This window comes from Tupaia chinensis, unplaced genomic scaffold (genome assembly GCF_000334495.1).
Source record: "Tupaia chinensis unplaced genomic scaffold, TupChi_1.0 Scaffold149666_1, whole genome shotgun sequence".
NCBI classification, from domain to species: domain Eukaryota; kingdom Metazoa; phylum Chordata; class Mammalia; order Scandentia; family Tupaiidae; genus Tupaia; species Tupaia belangeri.
The window spans coordinates 1,556,060-1,577,259 of NW_006209511.1; the positions used below are offsets into that span (position 1 = coordinate 1,556,060).

The following is a 21,200-nucleotide window of genomic DNA, read 5'->3' on the forward strand; positions in this document are numbered from 1 at the left end:
AAAAAAAACCAGAAACCCTCTATCTGTTGCCTACAAGAAACACGTCTCATGGATAAAGACATACATAGACTAAAAGTTAAGGGCTGGAAAAAGGTATTCCATGCAGATAGAAACCAGAAAAAAGCTGGAGTCATGATACCAATCTCAGACAAAATCAACTTTTTAATTTTTTTTTTAATTTTTAAATTTATTATCATTATTCTTCAATTTTTATCAGAGAGAGACAGACAGAGAGAAAGGGAGAATGAGAAAGCAAGCAAAGACTGGACCCGGGGTCAGCCATGTGGGAGTTCAGTGTCTCAACCACCACACCACCTGCTGGCCCAACAATAGGCTTTAAAAGAAAACTGCAAGAAGAGACTAAGAAGAGCATTATATAATAGTAAAAGAGCTAATTCATCAAAAAGATATAATAATTATAAATATCTATGCACCCAACTCAGGAGCACCCAAATACATGAAGGAAGGACTGCTAGATCTAAAAGGAGACATAGACTGCAACACGCTAATTGTTGGGGATTTCAACATCTCACTATCTCCTTTGAACATACCATCTAGACAAAAAATAAGCAGAGAGATATAGGATCTAAATGATACCATAAACGAAATGGATTTAACAGACATCTATACAACCTTCTACCTAAAACCCATGAAATATACTTTTTTCTCACCCTCACATGAAAACTTTTCAAGGATTGACCACGTGATAGGGCACAAAACAAGCCTCTACAAATTCAAAGGCATAGAAACTATACAGCATCTTCTCTGACTATGATGGAATTAATTTCAGGGAAAATAACACAAAAATACACAATCATATGGAAACTAAATACCTTTTCCTAAATGACATCTCAACTACTGATGAAATTAAGACTGACATCAAAAGATTCATAGAAGTCAATCATGAGTATATGAGTTTTCATCATCTATGGGATACAGCAAAAGCAGTCATAAGATGGAAGTTCATAGCAATTAGTGCATAAAAGAAAAAAAATTGAAAGGTGGCAAACCTAACATTATGCCTCAACAAATTGGAAAAACAACAACAAAATCCAAAACATTCTGGAAAAAATAATCAAGATTTGAGCAGAAATAAGTAGAACATAAATGAACTATACAGAAAATACAAGAAAATAAATGGAAAAAAAAAACCCTGGTTCTTTAAAAAAGATAAGCAAAATCAACATGCCATTACCTAGACTAATTAAGAAAAAGAAAGGAACCAGAAGAATCAAATTCACAACGAAACAGGAAATATTACAACAGACATAATAGATAAACAAAACATCTTTAGAGGATACTACGAGCAACTATATGCCAACAAACAAGGAAACCTGGATGAGATGGACAAATTCCTGAAGACATGTAAACTACCAAGATTGAATCAGGAGGATACAGAAAGCCTGAATAGACCCATAACAAGCAATAAGATTGAATCAGTAATAATCTCCCAACAAAGAAAAGCCCTTGTCCTAATGGCTTCATTTCTTAATTCTACAAAACTTTTAAAGAAGAGACAACTCCCATTTTACTCAAGTTATTTTTAAAGATTCAAAACGAAGAAATCCTCCTAAATTCATTTCATGAAACCACCATCGCCCTTATGCCCAAAACAGACAAGGATATGACAAGAAAGGAAAACTGCAGACCAATTTCTTTGATGAGTATAGACACAAAATTCTCAACAAGATACTAGCAAGTTGTATCCAACAACATAAAAAAGAGATTATACATCATGACCAGGTAGGCTTTATTCCAGGATGCAAGGGTTGTTTAACATATAGAAAACCATAAATGTAGTACACCATATATTAACAGAAAGAAAGATAAAATCCATATGATTATATCAATTGATCCAGAAAAAGTGTCTGATAAAATACAATATCCTTTCATAATTAAAACTCTCAGCAAATTCAGCATAAAAGGGTCATTCCTCAACAAAATAAAAGCCATTTATGAAAAACCCATAGCTGGGACCAGCAGTTAGTGCAATGGCTATGTTGCTGGACTCCCACGTGGTCGACTGTGGTTCGCGTCCCGGACCTGGTGGCTTAAAACTCATGTCGGTCATGTGTGCGTGCGTGCCCAAGATTCTGAGAGAGGAGAATGGAGGAGAAGGGATTGGAACATGACCATCCCCCTGGGGGGTTATTTCTGGCTTTCTGTCTCTCTGTCTCTCTTTCTCTCTCTTTCTGGCGAGCACACACGCCCTATAGCAAAAACCTCTCAACAAAAAAAAAAAAAAAAAAAACAAAACAAAAAGAAAAGATGGCACTTTTTTTTTTTTTTTGGTAGAATAGCAGGAGTACTAAAAACTGGGTAAGCCACGGCTGCCCTCTTTCTCCACTCCTTTTCAATATAGTGCTGGAAGTCCTAGCCAATGCAATCAGAAGAGACAATGAAACAAAAAGTGTTCAAATAGGAAAAGAAGAGGTGAAATTATTCCTATTTGCAGATGACATGATTGTATATGTAGAAGACCTAAAGGTATTAATCACAAAAACCTCCTGGAAGTAATAAATGAATACAGTAAAGTGGCAGGATAAAAAATCAACATATAAAAATCTATAACATTTCTATATATGAACAACAGAATGAAATAGAATTGAAGAAAGTAATCCCATTTGCCATAGCCACAAAAAATATAAGATACCTAGGGATAAATCTAACCAAAGAAGTCAAAGACCTCCACAGAGAAAGCTCTGAAAAGCTCAAAAAATAAATTGGAAATGACACAAAAAAAGTGAAAGGATATCCCATGTTCCTGGATTGGAAGAATTAATATAATTAAAATGGCAATTCTACCCAAATTAATCTACATATTTAACACAATCCCAATCAAAGTACTAGAGATATTCTTCACAGATTTGGAAAAGACAGTCATGGAATTTTTAAAATTATTTTTGTGTGGAGGGCTATTTATTTCTTTTTTGAGTGACAGATAAATATAGAAAGAGACAGAGACAGCAAAATAAGTACCCTCAACAGGGTCTCATACCATGGGCCCCCACCCCTACTTCCTTAGCCCTGCCTCTCCAGGCACTCAGGATGGCAGATGTAAGCAGCTGGTATGTACAGTTGTTTACCACGGAACAGAACCTGCAATCTTCCACATGGATCCAGCATCACTGGAAGAGTGTATCACCCTGCACCTCTGAGTGTGTGCTAAATACACAAGTCTCTCATGTAGGTAGGCATTACTATTCACTGCAGCAGTCTTCTCACTGCACTCCACTCAGTCTCAGCACTTCCCAAACTCATAAAACAATTGTCAATTAATTGAAGTTGTCACATAAGAAAAGGCCTATTTGCCACCTTATTAATTATGTCATACATGCAAGCACATTATAATTCTTAGTCAATCATGTTTCACTGACTTGATGCCATGATGAATTAAATCAAGCTGCCCCAAATGGAGGGTAGAATAAACATTTGTCAAGTTAAGCAATCCCTACCCCATTTCTTCCTGCTCCCTTTCCTATCACCACCACCTCCATCTAGAGCTTTGCTCACAAAATAAGCCTTCATTTGGGCCTGGTGTGGCTCATCTGGGGAATTATGGGGAGTTTCTGAGCAGTTCTCCTTGCCTAAATCATTCCACAGTTTTAGGACATTTGGTTGCATGTTGTGCCAGTATCACCACTCTTGCCATGCCCATCTCTCCTGTTTGCCTGCCATTGCTATGGCTTTCCTAGAAGGTGTGAATAAATGTGTACATCAAGTCAGGAATCTGGCATTATGGCCATAGTTAATTGCTCAAACTTCCAGGGGAGAAATTATCATTTTTTTAGATATTGAGAAAAGCTTAGCCTTGCTAAGTTCAAAAGCCCTAGCCTTGCAGAAACTCTAGTTATCTAGAAAAATCTGGAGCCCTTCGTTCTGTGCTTCATCATGGACTTTGGGGGCCCACACAGATCTAGTAGCTACACTGCACTGACCACACTCTTCTGCCTTGCTGCTCTTATTCAGGAGCAATCTGGCTGTGGGGAATGAAGGGCAACCTCCAGGAAGAGAAGTCCCCAGGATTAAAACATTTCCTAAGGAATGTGCATTGTGGACCCAGCTCAGTCTCAGGAGTTTCTGGTCTGATGACACATACGGAAACCACAGGGTCAGCACCAACTAGAGAAACAACTCTCCCATTCTGTCACACAGTTCACCTCCTGTGAATTGCAGCTATCACTGACAATTAAGGACAACAGAAGAATGTTTGATCCTCCAATGCCTGAACTCCACCCTCATTTATGTGTAAAGATAGATTCTATATTCCTTACTAGACTCCTTATACTCTTTCCTCTTGATTTTGTCTAAAATGACACTATTTGTCTATCAGTGAATATATTTAGACATCTAGCCGTCTCTGCTGCTAAGCTTAGATTTTGGAGAAAACTAAGCCGAGAAAAACTGGTACCTTTTTAAAAAAGCTGACAAGATAAGTCTTAGTTTTAAAATTGTGTTAAAACAATTAAAAATTAATTAGGTAGGGGCAGGTATGTGGCCTGGCAGTTGAGGGCACCATGTGGTCAACTGTGGTTCGAGTCCCAAACCTAGCAGATTGCTTTCTCGCTTTCTCTTTCTCTTTCTCTCTCTCTCTCTCTGTCTGTCTGGCGAGTGCACGCGCCCTATAACAAAAAACCTCTACAAAAAATAAAGAAACAGGGAAGCAGAGGAGAAGAGAGATCATCAGTTTTCTACTCCTGCACACCTTTGAATGCTCAGAGATACCTTGAATAATTTAGGGAGGAACATATAGATCACCAAGTGACGAGGAACAATTGCAGAGGCACAAGAAATATGAGCAAGCAACAAAATGCTTCCCCCCCCAGGAAAAACATCAATCCCGCATCATCCACAGACAACACAATGGAACTTGTGGAAATGTCAGATAAGAAATTCCTAATATTTGTAGTGACCAAAATAATTGAGATGCAAGAAAAAGAGACAACTAGCTCCAGGAGATGAGGAAGTCCTTTCTTGGTTTGAAAGAAGAAATAGACACCATAAAAAAAGAATCAAATGGAATTGTTAGGGATGAAGAATGTGATACAGGAAATTAAAACCTCTGTCAAAAGTATTAAAAAAATAAATAAATAAAAATTAAAAAAATTATTGCTGGATTTCCATTCCTGGGAGACCAAGTGTTGCTGTGTGTTAACTTCTTGATTATTATGAAAGCAGTGAGTGGCCTTGCTAGCATTTGGACACAGGCAGCTGAGAGTCTAATACAGTGTAAAACTATTATGCTTTGTCTGTTGCAGATTTTTGTTGTTGTTGTTGATTTCCACTTTGCTAACTTATAAACTCCCAGAGGATGGGTTTGTCAGGGTCAGGTCCTGCTTTCCTTCACTTGTTTTCCATAATGAACTTCAATGGAGAGGCACAAGCTGATGGCCCATGCGCCAGTTCTCACAGGACTGGCATTCCTAGACTTCCCTTAAAATTTGGAAGAACCAGCAGCACTAGCCCAGGTGTCTTCAGGGCAGCAATCTGTCGAAAGAAACATGCTCTACAGTTTTTTGAAGTTTCTATCCTGCCTGCTTGGTTCATTAGAGATTACCTGCCTGGCATCTGGAAGCATTTGAGTCTGCTACCTCTGATCAGAGCGAGACTTACATGCCTATGGAATGTTATAATAGGACAGGGAAATTGTACCTGAAACCCTGGATTCCCCAGGCTTCTGCAGACACCAGGCTAGAGGCTGCCCTATGTGGAAGGTGGGACCTTAACAAACATATCTGTATTCACCACCCAAACCCTGCCCATTACTCTCTCCTCAGTTCTACACTTGTTTCTCTTGTTGCTTGGTTTTGGTATTTTCTCCATATATTTTCCCTTCCAAGATATCCTAGGTAGATTTTTTTAAAAAAGAATTATTTTATTCAATTTTATTAATTATTATTAATTAATAAAAGAGAGAGGGGGGAAAATGAGAAATGCCAGTTCCAGAACTCAAACTACAGTCACCCATGTGGGAGTCCAGTGCCCGTAATCACCATGCTACCTGCTGGCTCCTTTAGTAGATTTTAAAATCAGATTTGGGAGGATAGAGGGGAAAACAAGAAAAAGTCCTACTATTCCAAAGTTTCTTAAGGTTTAGTTTGGGGGAAAATATTAAAATGATTAAAAAAGTGTTCCTTGATCTACTGAATACATTCTATTTCTTGGGTTAAAATGCCTGTTCTGATTCGCTTTTAGATACTTGAATCTCCAGCCACCCTCCCTATTGCTAGGTGGACTCCTGCCATCTGAAGCAGCAGACAGCCCACTTAACCCTGCAAAATGTATTACTGTAGAAGATGTAGTTAGATATGCAGAAGGCACTAATTAGCACCTTTATTGGCTTAGAAAGCATTTTTTATTTTGGTTTTCCTAAGCATTTCTGACTGATTCATGGAAGACATTTGGTTCTTTGGAATATCGTCCAATAGACTAATCAAATTACATTTTCACAGGACTCTAAAATAATAGCAGTCTGCAGCTTTCTGTATATTTAACTCCTGCATGACCAAGGCACACAGAGGCAGTCAACACTGTTTGCTTGTTTCTTTTGGCAAATTACTAATCCCCATTCTTAAAGAAAAGAGACTCTCACATTCTGCCTGGTGCTCATGCTCAAAACCATAAAGCCAAATGGAATGTCTTGTTCTCCTTACTGACATATTTATTTATTTTCACATTGTGTGATTCCCTCTCCATTCTGCTGTTGACCCCCAGTGTAATCCCTTGTCACCTCAAACCCAAGTTCATAATAAGTCTTCCTCATGTGTGCTCTCTTTCCACTTTCAGGATAAAGGCTGGAATCTGTCATTTCTCTTCTCCTTGCAGTGATTCAGAAGTCATACAATTAAGATTGCAAATGAGTAACACACCCTCAATCGTCAACACTGAGTTTATGGCGGTTAACATTAATTATTATCCAACAATCATGATGGTCTTTTCAGGTGTCAAAGTCCTCCTCAGTCCAGATCCTGGTTACAACTACCTATATATTTTGACTGGAACCTGAAATAACACTTCTGCATGTCCTAGTCTTACAACATCCAATGTGATTCCTTCTTTCTGGATTTTAAGATCTTTGTAATCTAATCACACCCTAATTATTAGAAAATTGTCTCTATTGTTTCCTAGCATGAAACCATTTCTCTAGTCTGATTTCCTTCCACACGATTTCTTACACACATTTAATTTCCTTCTCATTTCACAGAAATGTTCAAACTCTTATTGCTTTCACCAAATTAAATGTCCTTGTCTTGTCTCTTTGTTTTCTCAAAATCGTATCACCTTTTACAATTACTAATCTAAGTCCCTTCTCTTATGACAAGATTTCCCAATCATCTTCATTATGTTTTACTAAGATTCTTTGAGCAAATCAGATTATGTAGACAAGATTCAGTGGGATTTGCCAGTGATAGGGATCCTATCTCTAATAATCTGAGGCAGCACAGGCTGAGTATGATGTGGATGGAATCTGTAACAGATATCACTAGTGTTCAGAAGAGAGATGGAGTGTCTTAATACAGAAGTTGGGAAAAGTCTTACAAAGAATTTGGAACTTGATTAGACCTCAAAAGAAGGGCAAGAGACAAACAGACCAGAAAAGACAATAACACTAGAGAAATTAAATGAGGAAAGATAAAGAACCAGGAATGAATTATGAGAGGAATAGACCAAAAGGTCTTTAGAAATATTAGTGTAAGTTGTATTGAAATTATAATGATCCTGGAAAGTCAGTGACATTAAAAAATTAATTCCCTTTCTTAGGGACCAGCAGATGGAGTAATGGTTATGTTACTGGACTCGCACATGGCCGATTGTAATTCAAATCCTGGACCCAGCGGCTTGAAACTCATGCCAGACACCTGCGCATGCGTACCCAAAATCCCAAGAGGAGACTGGAGGAAAAGGGACTGTGGCATGGCCACCACCCTGGAGGGTGATTTCTCACTTTCTTTCTCTTTACCTCTCTCTGTCTCTTCAGCAAGCACATGTGCCCAATAGCAAAAATCTCCCTAACATAATAATTATAAAATAAATAAATAATTCCCTTTCTTAAAAGCTTATCTATTTCTTTAAAAGAGAGAGAGAGACACACACACACACACACAGAGGGAGATGCCCCCACTACAAGATCTTTATGCCCTAATCTATCCCCAGTTTCAGCCAGCCAGGATCATGGGCATGTCTATGTTTACAGGGACATCTCAGGATGTGAACCTGGGACCCTTCCATGTGGGTTCAGCATTGCTGAATATTGTATTACTGCTATGCAACTGTGGCAGACCTTAGAGTGACAGTATTGAGAGCAACTGTTATATATTTTGCATTTTGTACCCTTCACTTAGAACAGTTATTTGCTCTGAATGCATTCATTTGGCAAGCATTAAGGAAACATCTATTATGTTTAATTGGATTTGCTTTGACCTTTTTTATAACATAGATGACAAAGTCCAAAATTTGATTTCATAATTTTTATTATTTAACAAATTCCTTCTGGAAAGAAAGAAATCTAGTTTTCTGGAAACTCTTTGGGGATTGGAGAGGAAATAGCTAAATATTAAAAAGGACAAATTAATTAACCATCTATCAAGCAATAATTAGCATCAGGCACATCTTTAACAGAAACTATCTTTTTGCTGTAGAAGTTAGTTCTAGTTTTCTCACTAGCGGTTATGCATGGATGCATCGTTAAACAAGTATAAATTGTGTATGTGCATGTATAGTATGTGTCTATCCTTGCATTATAATGGCAATGCATTCTCACAGTCAGATAGTACTGATGTTTAATTTGTTCTCTGATGGCAAAAAAATGAGTTTTCCACAAACCGAAAACTGTCTCCAGATTTTCTTATGCACAACTTTACTATGAAGTCTGGGATCAAGAATGAGTCTGTAGCCTGACAGAAATCTTAACATCCATGACAGTGGTTCCTTTAGCAGTACGATTGCCCTCACTGAGATTCTGAGCATTCTGATATATAATTAGGAAGAGTCTGTAGATCTTTGTTGAACCCAAACCCACAGTCAGGCTTGCTTGCTTGTGCAGCTGCACCAAGTGTTATCAATTCTCAGAAAAGGAAAAGAGAAATAGGTTGAAGTATGCATTCAAGATTCTTTCCAGTAAGTCATTGATGTGCCCTGAACAATGCTCCAGAGATACTTAAAAGAGAGGCTGCCAGACGACTTAGATGCCCTAATATTTGTCAGAATGCAGACAGAAGATGAGGGATCATCCTATGTGAAATACTTTGAATGAGATTCCAACGCAAATAAAGGCAACTGTCCAGTCTTTTGCAGGTATCAAAGTTATGATGGAAAGAAAGAGCAAAGGAAGGCATCTGTAAAAGTCCAAGAGAGAAATCCAAATAATTTATGTCAGCAAACAAGCTTGGAGGCAACATTTCACTGGAAGAGATCCCAAAGCCTCAAGAGGAGATATCCTAACAGAGAGGCCCAGGTGTTGCCCACAGCCCCAGGAATTCGAAGTCACCATAAACAACTCAAAACATCTGAGCCACCAGTTATTCCCATGAACTTACACACATCAATGTAAAAGCTCTTATCCTCTGAGGAGAAAATGCTCTTCGGTCTCTATCTTTCCTGCAGCTATCATTTCAATTAGTGACTTCTTTTTACCTCACAACTCCTTAAAGTAGTTTTCTGGTTTCTGCCACTTTTTCATTCCCTCTTGGCCATTTTTCTGAAATACCTCTTTCCCAGGGCACAGAAGCCTCTATTGCATAGCCTAGTAGCCAGCTGTCATTTCTTCTTATATATTACGTATTAACAACAGCCAATGGTGCAGCTAACTTCATGCTTGATACACTGACTTCACTTGTCTTCCAGACACTTCTCTACTGATTCTCTATTTATTTCATAACCAAATCCTCTTCCATTCCTTCACTGGTTATTCATGTCTTCCCTGTATCTTACCTGTCTGTTCTCACTTATTTGGTGATTTCATCTGGTCTTCTGGCTTTAAACGCCATCTGCAGGCCAACTAGACCCAAATGTACATGTCTACTCTTAGACACTTTCCCTGAATTCTAGATTTGTGTTTCCAACTATCTTCTTAAATATATATTAAGCATTTGAATTATAATATACCTAAAATCAAATTTCCTATCTCTGACCTCAAACCTCATCTTTCTATTGTTTTTTCCCATCCCAATAAATGGCCACCCATCCTCCCAGCTGCTTAGACAAAATCCATAGCAGTATCTTGAACTTTCTTTTTTTATAGTACCACATCCAGTCCACTAGCATTTCTTCTCCTGTGTACATTCCAGACAAAATACAGTCTAACACTTTTCTCCAACAACTATCACCACCCTGGTCTAAGGCCCCATCCTCTCACCTTTGAATTATTTCAGTAAGTAGCTTCTAACTAGGCTCCCTGAATATATCCTCTTTGACCTCTTCTCCCCATAGTTTATTCTCCAAATAACAGCAAAAGCTTTCTTATTAAAAAGAAAATTGGGACCAGCAGATAGCATAATAGTTAAATTGCTGAACTCTCACATGGTCGACCACACTTCAAGTCTCAGACCAGCGGCTTGAAATTCAAGCTGGACACGTGTGTGTGTGTGTGTGTGTGTGTGTGTGTGTGTGTGTGTCCAAAATCCCAAGAGGAAAATGAAGAAGGAAGAAGGGATTGTGGCATGGCCATCATCCTGGGTGTGTGTGTGTTTATGTGTGTGTGTGTATGTGTAATTTCTCGCTTTCTGTCACTCTGTCTCTGTGTTTCTAGAAAGTGTATGCACCCTATAGCAAAAATCTCTCTAACAACAAAAAAAACACCAAAATTATTCTGTTCTTTTATGGCTATATAAATGATCCTAAGTTATTTGGCTTCTGGATCATTCTTTAACTCTTATTTCTCTACTTTCTTCCATGCTTACTTAGAAAACAGTATCTCTAACAGGGTCTTAACTCTGCCATCTACTCCCAGCTTCAGTCATCCCTGGATCATTGGCATGCCCATCCCTGGTATACTTAGGGAGGTCTCTGGATATGAACTGGGCACCTTTGCATGTGGATGAGCCTCACAGAGCATTACATTTTACTACTACACTACCAGTCAGCCCCCAACACTATTTTTTTTTACATACATCAAATTGGAGAGTGTGGTGGCACCCACCCTCTGGTAAAAGATAGATCAAATTGGTAGGTAATGTGGTACAAATTTAAGTGAGTAAATTCTGAAGACCTAACACACGACATAATGATTCTAGTTAGTAGTAACATATTACATATTGTATGCTTGAAATTTGTTAAAAGAGCAGATCTTAAGTATTCTCACCTCAAAATGTTGCTGTGTGAGATGATGGATATGTTAATTAGTTTGATGGTGGTAATTATTTTACAATATATAGCTACAGATGATCCTTTTTTTTTATTTTTGGAGAGGTTTTTGCTACAGGGCGCGTGCGCTTGCCAGAGAGACAGAGAGAGATACAGAGACAGAAAGCGAGAAATCACCCCCAGGGGGGATGGCCACGCCACAACCCCTTCTCCTCCATTCTCCTCTTGGGATCTTGGGCACGCACACACACGCACCCGGCGTGAGTTTAAGCCACCGGGTCTGGGACTCGAACCGCAATCCACTACGTGGGAGTCCAGCGACATAGCCATTACACTAACTACTGGTCCCCAGATGATCCTTGACTACTAATAGAATTTTTCAACTTTATCATGGGTTTATCAGCATATAATCCCATAATTAAGTCAATGGGCATCTGTACATCTAAACACATTGTATAGCTTGAAAATATACCATTTTTAATTGTCAATTATACCTTAGTAAAGCTGAAAAATATGCACAATAATTCTTCTAAAAACCCATGAGAAATTATTATATCTAGATTCCAGACATTTTATAATAACCTAAATTTAGAAAATTTAAATGACTGAGTAATTAGAAATTAGTTTGAATTTTTGACTATTCTTAGATACAGAGGCCATGGTCCCACCCAGAAGACTTTGTGCATATTGTCTTACCTACTTGAAACCGCTCATTCCCAGGTAAGTAAATGTCTCATTCTTTCACTTTGTTCGAGTAACTGCTTGAAGGTAATCTTATCTGAGATGCCTGTCCTGATCATCTCTCCTCCTGGTATGTTACATATTTATTTATCACCTCTGTAAGCAGTGCATCTCTTTTCTTCAGTATTGCCCATCCTAAAGGAGTGACTATTTTGTAGTAGACACTCAGTACATATTTGTTAAGTAATTTGAGAATTAAATAAAAAGGGGAATTTCTGGATGTCCATGAGGAAGGAAATGAATTTGATAGTATTTTTGATCTCCAGTCTCTAGTCTTCTGCCTATGTCTAGAGCTTAAAAAGAGACATAGGGCACAGAAGAAGCTGAAAGATTATTTCTATCACAGTTTCATGTGACACAGAACACTAGTAATGCTGCCAAAATGCCCAGGTGACAGTCATGCAGCATATGGAAATGAGAGTTTTTATAAATTTGTAAGAAATAGGGATCAGGGGAGCCAGCAGTTAGCGTAATGGCTCTGTCACTGGACTCCCACGTGGTCGACTGCAGTTTGCGTCCCGGACCCGGTGGCTTAAAACTCATGCTGGGCACGTGTGCGTGCGTGCCCAAGATCCCGAGAGGAGAATGGAGGAGAAGAGATTGCGGCGTGACTATCCCCCCTGGGGGGTGATTTCTCGCTTTCTGTCTCTCTGTCTCTCTCTGTCTGTCTGGCAAGCGCACGTGCCCTGTAGCGAAAACCTTTCCAAAAAAAAAAAGAAAAGAAAAGAAAAATAAGAAATAGGGATCAGCAGTTAGCGCAATGACTATGTCACTGGACTCCCATGTAGTCGACCGCGGTTTGAGTCCTGGACCCGGCAACTTAAACTCACACTGGGTGCATTGTGCACGCACCTAAAATCCCAGGAGGAGAATGGGGGAGAAGGAATTGCAGTGTGCCCATGTCCCTGGGGGATAATTTCTTACTTTCCCTATCATTGTCTCTCTCCACCAAGTATACATGCCCAATGGCAAAACAAACAAACAAAGAAATAGACCAATATTAGGCAATGATGGTGGTCCCAGAAAAGCAGAAGTAGAACATAATGTGTTGATATTACATGTCTATGTGATCACATCAAGAAGATGCTATAGATTTAGCAGCAATGACAGTGGAGATGGACTTAGTCATGACAATGTATGAGACATCTAATGACTCCCAGAAATACCATGGAAGATACTTTGCAGACAGGCTCTGTGTCACCAAGATAGGGGAATAATCTATCAAAATGGGTAGTGATTTTACTGTAATCTAACATATACACAGACCTGAAATCTCAAACAAATTTGAGTTATTGGAGTTACTAGTAGGTTAATTTCAGGATAATTGTATATGTCTTTCTTATTTCTTTCTTATCTTTAGAACCTTTTTAAATTGAATAATTGCTTTTTGAATGAGAATCAGTTTTGGAGCATTTCTCAATTTAAGGAATTGAAACTTAGGAAGTATCTTTTTCTACCACCCAAGATTGGCACACAGAGGTAAGGAAAAGCTAGAAATAAAGCTAATGGCAGTTGATTCAGACTATAGTTATTGGAGACATACTAGTGTTTGGTAGAAAGAGAATGGGGGCCAGCAGGTGGTGTAGTGGTGATAGGGTTGGGCTCCCACATGATGACTAGAGTTCAAGTCCTGGGCCCAGTGGCTTGAAAATCACTCCAGTACCTGTGCTCCAAATCTCAGAAGGAGAATGGAAGGGAAGGGATTGTCACATGGCCATTCCCCCAGGGGGTTATTTCTCACTTCACTTTCTCTCTCACTGTTCTATCTGTTTCTCTCTGGCAAGCACATGTGTCCTATGAAAATATACCATTTTATGAAAACCATTAGGAAAGAAATGGACTTTGAGGTCAGGCGGACTTAAAATCAAATCATATCTCCATCTCTTATTGGCTGTGTAGTTTTAGGCAAATGTTCTGAGTATCTAATTCCTCAGTATTTAATGAGGTTAATCATCCTGCTGCTTTGCTTAAGGAGCATTTGGCAACAGTTTTCAAATACACAAAAGCACTTGATAAATAACAATTGCTGATTATAGAAGTTACATTATTACTTTGAGTCTGAAATGTATCGAGATCAGAAATTCAGTGAGCCTCAGAAAAAAATGCAATAAGCAGAGAAATTCAAATGAATTATTAATTTCTCAGTAATTTGAATTTTCTAAGAATTTAGGTTACTATAATATAAAATGTCTGGAATCTAGATATAATAATTTCTTATGGGTTTTCAGAAGAATTATTTGATGTATTTTTCAGCTTTACTAAGGTATAATTGACAATAAAAATGGTATATTTTCAAGCTATACAATGTGTTTTGATGCACAGATGCTCATTGACTTAATTATGGGATTATATACTGATAAACTCATGATAAAGTTGAAGAATTCTAAGCTGAACTATTATTAGTCAAGGATCGTCTGTAGCTATATAATGTAAAATAATTACCATCATCAAACTAATTAACATATCCATCATCTTGGGACCAGCAGTTAGCGTAATGGCTATGTCTCTGGACTCCCACGTAGTCGACCGCGGTTCAAGTCCTGGACCCGGTGGCTTAAACTCACGCCAGGCGCATGTGCGTGTGTGCCCAAGATCCCAAGAGGAGAATGGAGAAGAAGGGATTGCAGTGTGGCCATCTCCCCTGGGGGGTGATTTCTCGCTTTCTATCTCTCTGTCTCTCTCTGTCTTTCTGGCGAGCGCACGCGCCCTATAGCAAAAAAACTCTCAAAAAAAAAAATCCATCATCTCACATAGTAACTATTTTTGAGGTGAAAATATTTAAGATCTGCTTTCTTAACAAATTTCCAGTGTACAATATGTTACTACTACCTAGAATCATTATGTTGTATATTAGGTCTTCAGAGTTTACTCACTTATAATTGTAAATTTGTACCACATTACCAATTTGATGTATGTTTTAGAACCAAAAGTGACCATCTTATATTTCCATAGACACTTGATCGATGAAAAAAAATAGTTTGGGGGGGGGTTGGTCGGTAGTGTAGTAGTAAAATCCAATTCTCTGTGAGAATTGGATTCTCTCACATGCAAAGGTTCCCAGGTCATATCCAGAGACCTCCCTGAGTACACAAGGGATGGGAATGCCCATGATCCAAGGATGGCTGAAGCTGGGAATAGATGGCAGAGTTAAAAGACCCTGTTGGGAATAAGGTTTTCTCTCTCTCCCCCTACCCCAACTCATAGAAGAGACAAAAAAAAAAAAAAACTTTAAAAAACAAAAGTAATGGTGCCCCACCTTAAAAAACTTAAACTCAGGAGGATTGTGCTGTGGCTGCAGAGGACTGGTGCAAAAGAGTAAGGAGATCTGGAAAGAGAAATGCCACCCACAGGGCTCATGCTTTGGCTTTTTCAGCAGGCATGCTAATGCAGAGCTTTCTTCTAAGGGGTTCCCATGCATAACATGTGCAGTAAATTATATTACTCTCCTAGAGATGCAGTGTGGCTGTGTAGTGATACAGATCTAAATTCAAGTCTCAACTCCCTTACCTAAGTTAGTTAACTTTCCTGAGCCTCATCCTCCTCCTTGCAAAATTTAATAATGATAATATTCAGTTCAGTAGATGGTTCTGGTAACTGAGATAATATATAGAAAGTACCTAGCATGTGTGCCTTCAATAGGCATTAATTTTACCCCCCTCCCCAGTTGCATAGGACAAAGTGTCAAAGACTAGGGGCTATACCTAGCACAAAAGTGGTGAACAGGAGAAGAAATAAGCCAACCAGGTTCCAGCTCAATAAAAATGAGGCTTTGGGGTCTGGACAGTGGCATATAAAAAATGTACAGTGCTTTTTTTTTTTTTTTTTTTTTTGGGTTTTTTTTTTTCCTTGTACGGCAAAGGTCTTTTAAAGTTGGGAACAGAGAGTGACAGAGAGACAGAAAGCGAGAAATCACCCCCCCCGGGGGGATGGCCACGCTGTAATCCCTTCTCCTCCATTCTCCTCTTGGGGTCTTGGGCACGCACGCACGCGCGCCTGGTGTGAGTTTAAGCCACCGGGTCCATGACTCGAACTGTGGTCGACTATGTGGGAGTCCAGCGACATAGCCATTACACCAATCACTGATCCCAATAATGCACAGTGCTTTGAAGGCTAACCCACATGGAAAGGTTCCAAGTTTGTGTCAGAAAATCTCCCTGAGTACACTGGGCATGTGCTTGCCCATGATCTGGGACTAGCTGAAGAGGGGAGTGGATCACAATGTGACCCTGTCAGGGGTGCTATCAGTCTCCCATCAAACAAATAAACTTTAAAATCTTAAAAAAAAAAAAAAAAAGAGAGAGAGAGAAAGAGAGAGAGAACCCAGAAAAGATGTCAGAAAATCTCCCTGAGTACACTGGGCATGTGCTTGCCCATGATCTGGGACTAGCTGAAGAGGGGAGTGGATCACAATGTGACCCTGTCAGGGGTGCTATCAGTCTCCCATCAAACAAATAAACTTTAAAATCTTAAAAAAAAAAAAAAAAAGAGAGAGAGAGAGACCCTAGAAAGAGTTGCCATTAAAGACCAAGTCCCGCCTTGCCATCGTAACACTCAAAATAGACCCAGGGACAGGACCATTGAAGCCATATTCATTTCCTCATTTTTATTTGGATCCAGTAGTCCAAAGCCATCAGAACCACTAGAATGTTTTCATGGGAGGCTGTTAACCACCTTTAAGATGAACTTACACTTGGATCTTATTGCTATTTCAATGCACAAAGCCTAAATTGTGACCAATGAGGAAACCAATCTCAGGATGAATTCCACTTATAGTGGATTAAATAATGTCTTCCGAAGTTTCATCTTTACCTGGAATCCCAGAAATGTCCCTTATTTAGAAATATGGTCTTTGGAGATGCAGTTAGTTAAGATAAAATCATACTGGACTGGGATAGGTCCTAAATCCAAAGATTGTTGTTCTTATAAAAGGAGAAAACATGCGAGGAGAAAGGTCATGTGAAGATGGAGTCACCAATTGGAGTGAAGCAGCTCCAAGCCAAGGAATGCCAAGGAATCCTAGGAGCCACCAGAAGCCAGGACTCTTCTAGGGAAAAGATTCTTCTCTAGAACCTTCAAGAGGATCTTGCTGACACCTTGATTTTGGGTTTTTGGCCTCCATAACTGTGAGAGAATTAATTTCTGTTGTTTTAAACCACCAAGTTTGTAATGTGCCACTCTATAGTCTCTCAGGATTTTTCAGGTTTTGACACGATTTTACCTTTAGTAGTGACTATGTTCCTTCCTCTGCTTCAGGGTCCCAGTTTCTGGTACTATTCTAGTGTCTACACTTTCCAGTGTGGCTTTTATTTTCCCTAAAGTCAATGACCATCCTTGTCTTCATGGCTGAAGCCAGCCCAGGGAGGGGCTGACAGAAGGCCCAGCCTCTAGTTTCTCTGCCTGCTTCTCACCACGAGTCATGGCACATGACCATCCCGTGCTCCAGATTCTTAACTTGTAAAATAAAAATGAGAACCAATCTCACTACCTCACAGGTTACTGAGCTTAAAATATGATTGATGAGAAAGGGTCTCATAAAAGTGAAGGCTCAATTACACTTGTAAGAAGCTATTCCATTATTATTAAGAACCTTGCTGAAGATGAAAGAGCTAGCAAATTGAAACTGTTCTCATTCAATCTCAGAGCCCTTATTCCTGCAGGTCTTTACCTCATTCATGTCTGTGCCTTTGCAGTTCATTGACTTGGTTCAGAGGAGGAAGGGCCATAATTTATCTTTAATTTCTGGGAAGTACAGATTTTAATACCATTGTCGGCAACCCCAGAACCAGTGCCAAGCTTCTCATGATGACTTGGGCAGGAGGCAATATCTTCAGGACATGTGAAATGCTAGCTATATTTCTCAAAATTTTGTTTTTCCTTGAGTATAAACTATTATGTACAGAGTGGCCTTAAATTCAATTTGCTGGCAAAAACTTTTAGATTTTTGTGGAATTTTATATTAAAAAAATCTTAGTAAAGGAAAATATTTCAATGTTATACCTAATTTTATTTAAAACAGCAGAAAAAAATTGCGCCAAATTTAAACTGGTTTTTGGTGAATGGTCAATCTTAATTTAAGATGGCAGCAGGGGAACTGAAATAATTAAACCCAGCAAAGAAAGTGACTAATAATTACACTAATAATTCTTCTCTTTAGCCCATAAACTCCTAATTTGTCATCTACCTCCTACATTCCATCAATTTTTAAAAATACTTTTTTAACATCTATAAGATCAGGATATGTCTTGTAGTCAATGTTGCCTTTTATTTGTAATCTCCAGATTTTGTTTTGTTTTCTTTCTGAGTGGTACTTAAAATATGAGTCTATTCTATAGTCAAGGGGTGTTAGAGCCTATGAAATCTGATATTTCATTCAACAAAGATGGAAACTATGGGACCCGTAATTATATTTCTTTTTCTTTGTATGCTGCTCTCATAAAATCTAAGAGAAATGAGTGATACATTTTCTGCCTCACTTAATACTTTTAGATTTTGCTTTATAATTCAGTCGTTTGTTCTTCTTCAGAACAAACACATCATAAGAAAGGGCAGACAAGGGTATAACTTTATGTTTAAAGAACAGAAAAAAAACTAGATTCAGAAATAAAAGTATAATATAGTATGAAGAAACATGAAACATTTTCATTTCCATAGTTACATCCTTGCAAATGTCTTCACAGAACCTAGAACATTTTCAGCTACAGTCTGAGCTGTCTGATGACATAGCAAGAGCTCTGGTTTCATCCCCACACCTGCTGCTGATTAAATACCTATCATCCCTGAGTCTCAGTCTTATTCTCCCTCAATCAAGGGATTGAGCCTGATCATTTATGAGGTCTGTTCCATTCCTGGGAGCTTCTGCTAATTCTTATTTTAAGATTTATTCATAAAGACATTTTAATATATCTCTTACTCGGCTCCACCAAACACAATTGCTTCTGGGTTCTCTCATCTTACCAGTGTGGTTGACGGCTTGCTGAAGGTTTTCATTTACAGAGATACTGTAAAGAAACCAAATTTGGTAAAAATTGTGAGTCAAACAATGTGTGTAAATAACTTATACTAACTACTTTTTCATTAAAATGATGAGAGCATAAGTAGAGTTAGGTTTTATTAAAACAAGACTTTTGAAAACCCATGAACAGTCGGGGACTGGAATAGTATTTTCTTTTGTACTTTTAAACTGATATCTAGCTGTTATAATAATAGAGTAAGCCTTCAAGTCTCCATTTAAAATGAAAATCTTTACACATTTCTCCTTGCCCAGACAGGGTTCCCACATTGTTTTCATGAGTCTTTACAAGAGAAATATATAAGGCACAAAGAAACACTTACAAGAATCCAGAGTCCAGCCACTGCTGAATACTTTCTTGTTTGGAATCTCCTACAAATGAGGAAAAAAACCAGACCAGTTAGTCAAAGCACAGCCACCTAAAATGACTCTACCTTATTATTCAGCCACCACTCAATAGCTCTGTTTCCTACATATTTAGTCACATGTTTCTATAAGCATATTCATTTTTTCCTCAAGGCAAAATCTCCTGTTTTTTATAATCAGCCATTCCTGAGAATGAATGTAAATGTAAACTTGCCAAAAGGCTGTAACTTAAAAAAGGAAAACATGAAAGAGAAGAAAAATCACTGAAAAACTAGAGATGTTAGAATCATTTTTAAATTACCTGGTGTGAATACAAAGGATAGAAAAGCATGAGACTTTTGTCTTTCTCTTGTTGGGTATAAATCACCACAGAGTCTCTCCTTATTGAATCACAACATTTACCTAAGGCAGCCAGCCAGTGATGTTTATTTGCAAGGAGTTCTCTGCCAGGTTAGAAACCAAATTTGCATTCATTCTGGGGACAAATTGCACTAGAGTCCCCAGATTGCCAAAGGCACCCTGTGTTAAAAAGGCACCAGTCTTTCAAGGTGGATCTTTATGACTGGCTCAGCAAATTGTTAACAGGCAAAAAGGAGAGGATATTAAGGCAGCATTCCTTACTAAATATTTGTTTCCATTCTGGGTGGCTACTTTCTACTCTGGGCAGATTCCCTATGACTTTATTCTCCTAAACAATGAGATACCTGAATTAACCCTCTCATAAGGTGTCAGGTTAACTAAAAAAGCTAGGTGGTCATGGGAGGTCCCTATTGTCCTTCAATCAAAGCACCATGATGGGATGGAATAAATTGGGTGATGGGCAAAGAAGGAAAATCATCCAACATTTACATCATAAATGAGGCAAGAAGCATTTTCTTAGTTATTATCTCTTAAATTATTAAAGTTATTATTGATGCCTTGTGCAAAGCCCCCAAAATAAAAGCCTTTTGATAAAGTATTTGATGGGCTGATAGAAGTCTCAATTCTCCCATGAACCCCACACAGCTTCAGAGTTCTGGGAATGTAGGATGAGGAAATATTGGAGTAGAAAGGAAGCAGTGTTTAGTACGTCTCTTTTTGCCCAGAAAGTCTGTGGTCTGAGTGTCTGAGGGGCAAGTCAGAAGTGCCTATATCATAAAGTTTCCACCATCAGTCCAGGGTCACAGTTATTTTCAAAGTCAAGTCCTTACTCACAAATCTTCTGACCCCGATCAAAAGCCCCATGTCCCTCACCACCCACAGTAGAATATTTTCAATGTCCCTGAGGACCCTTCTCACCCAACGTGGTGTAGGTGAGAGCCTGCCTGTCTTCCTTGGACCCTGGAGGCAGCTGCTCATCCAGAGTTGCCCAGGCCCTCTTGGTGTACCTCAGGATATCTCTCTTGCTTTTTTCCTGGACTTCTTGAAGGTTGTCAGATTCTTGGAACTTCTCTGCCATCATGAGAGAGTAATTCTGCAAACTAACTTAGAACATAGACACAAACAAATCAGGCACAAAGAACTCAGCTTTGGGATGAGTCTCAGCAGGAGGAAGAAGGTCAGAATACTTTCAGTCAAATAAGTAATCTGACTTTACAACCTTGCATGAGCCTGACTTTTAATAGAAGGCAACTGGAGATTAGGGACTAAGATGGTCTCATCAGTCACCAGGCTATCTATACATTCTGAGGGATTCAATATGGTGCTCTGGGATGTAGATGGAAAGTAAAGAAATTGGGCTTAAGGACACAGCCAGAAAATATCCTTTAAATTTATCAAACAGTGATGGCTATAAAAATATTTG

The 21,200-nt window shown here is 38.7% G+C and overlaps 1 protein-coding gene across 1 annotated transcript in view; it reads right to left on the bottom strand.

Annotated features, from left to right (window-relative positions):
- ITPRID1 (ITPR interacting domain containing 1) overlaps nt 1-20,876 on the bottom strand; it is a 135,869-nt gene extending 114,993 nt beyond the window's left edge. The window contains exons 1-3 of the mRNA XM_027769468.1: nt 20,696-20,876; nt 19,375-19,423; nt 18,997-19,040 (exon numbers count right to left, since the gene is read on the bottom strand). Of these exons, the coding sequence (XP_027625269.1) occupies nt 18,997-19,040; nt 19,375-19,423; nt 20,696-20,858 (256 nt within the window). The 5' untranslated portion in view covers nt 20,859-20,876. The remainder of the gene's footprint in view (nt 1-18,996; nt 19,041-19,374; nt 19,424-20,695) is intronic.
- Between the last annotated feature and the right edge of the window lie 324 nt (nt 20,877-21,200).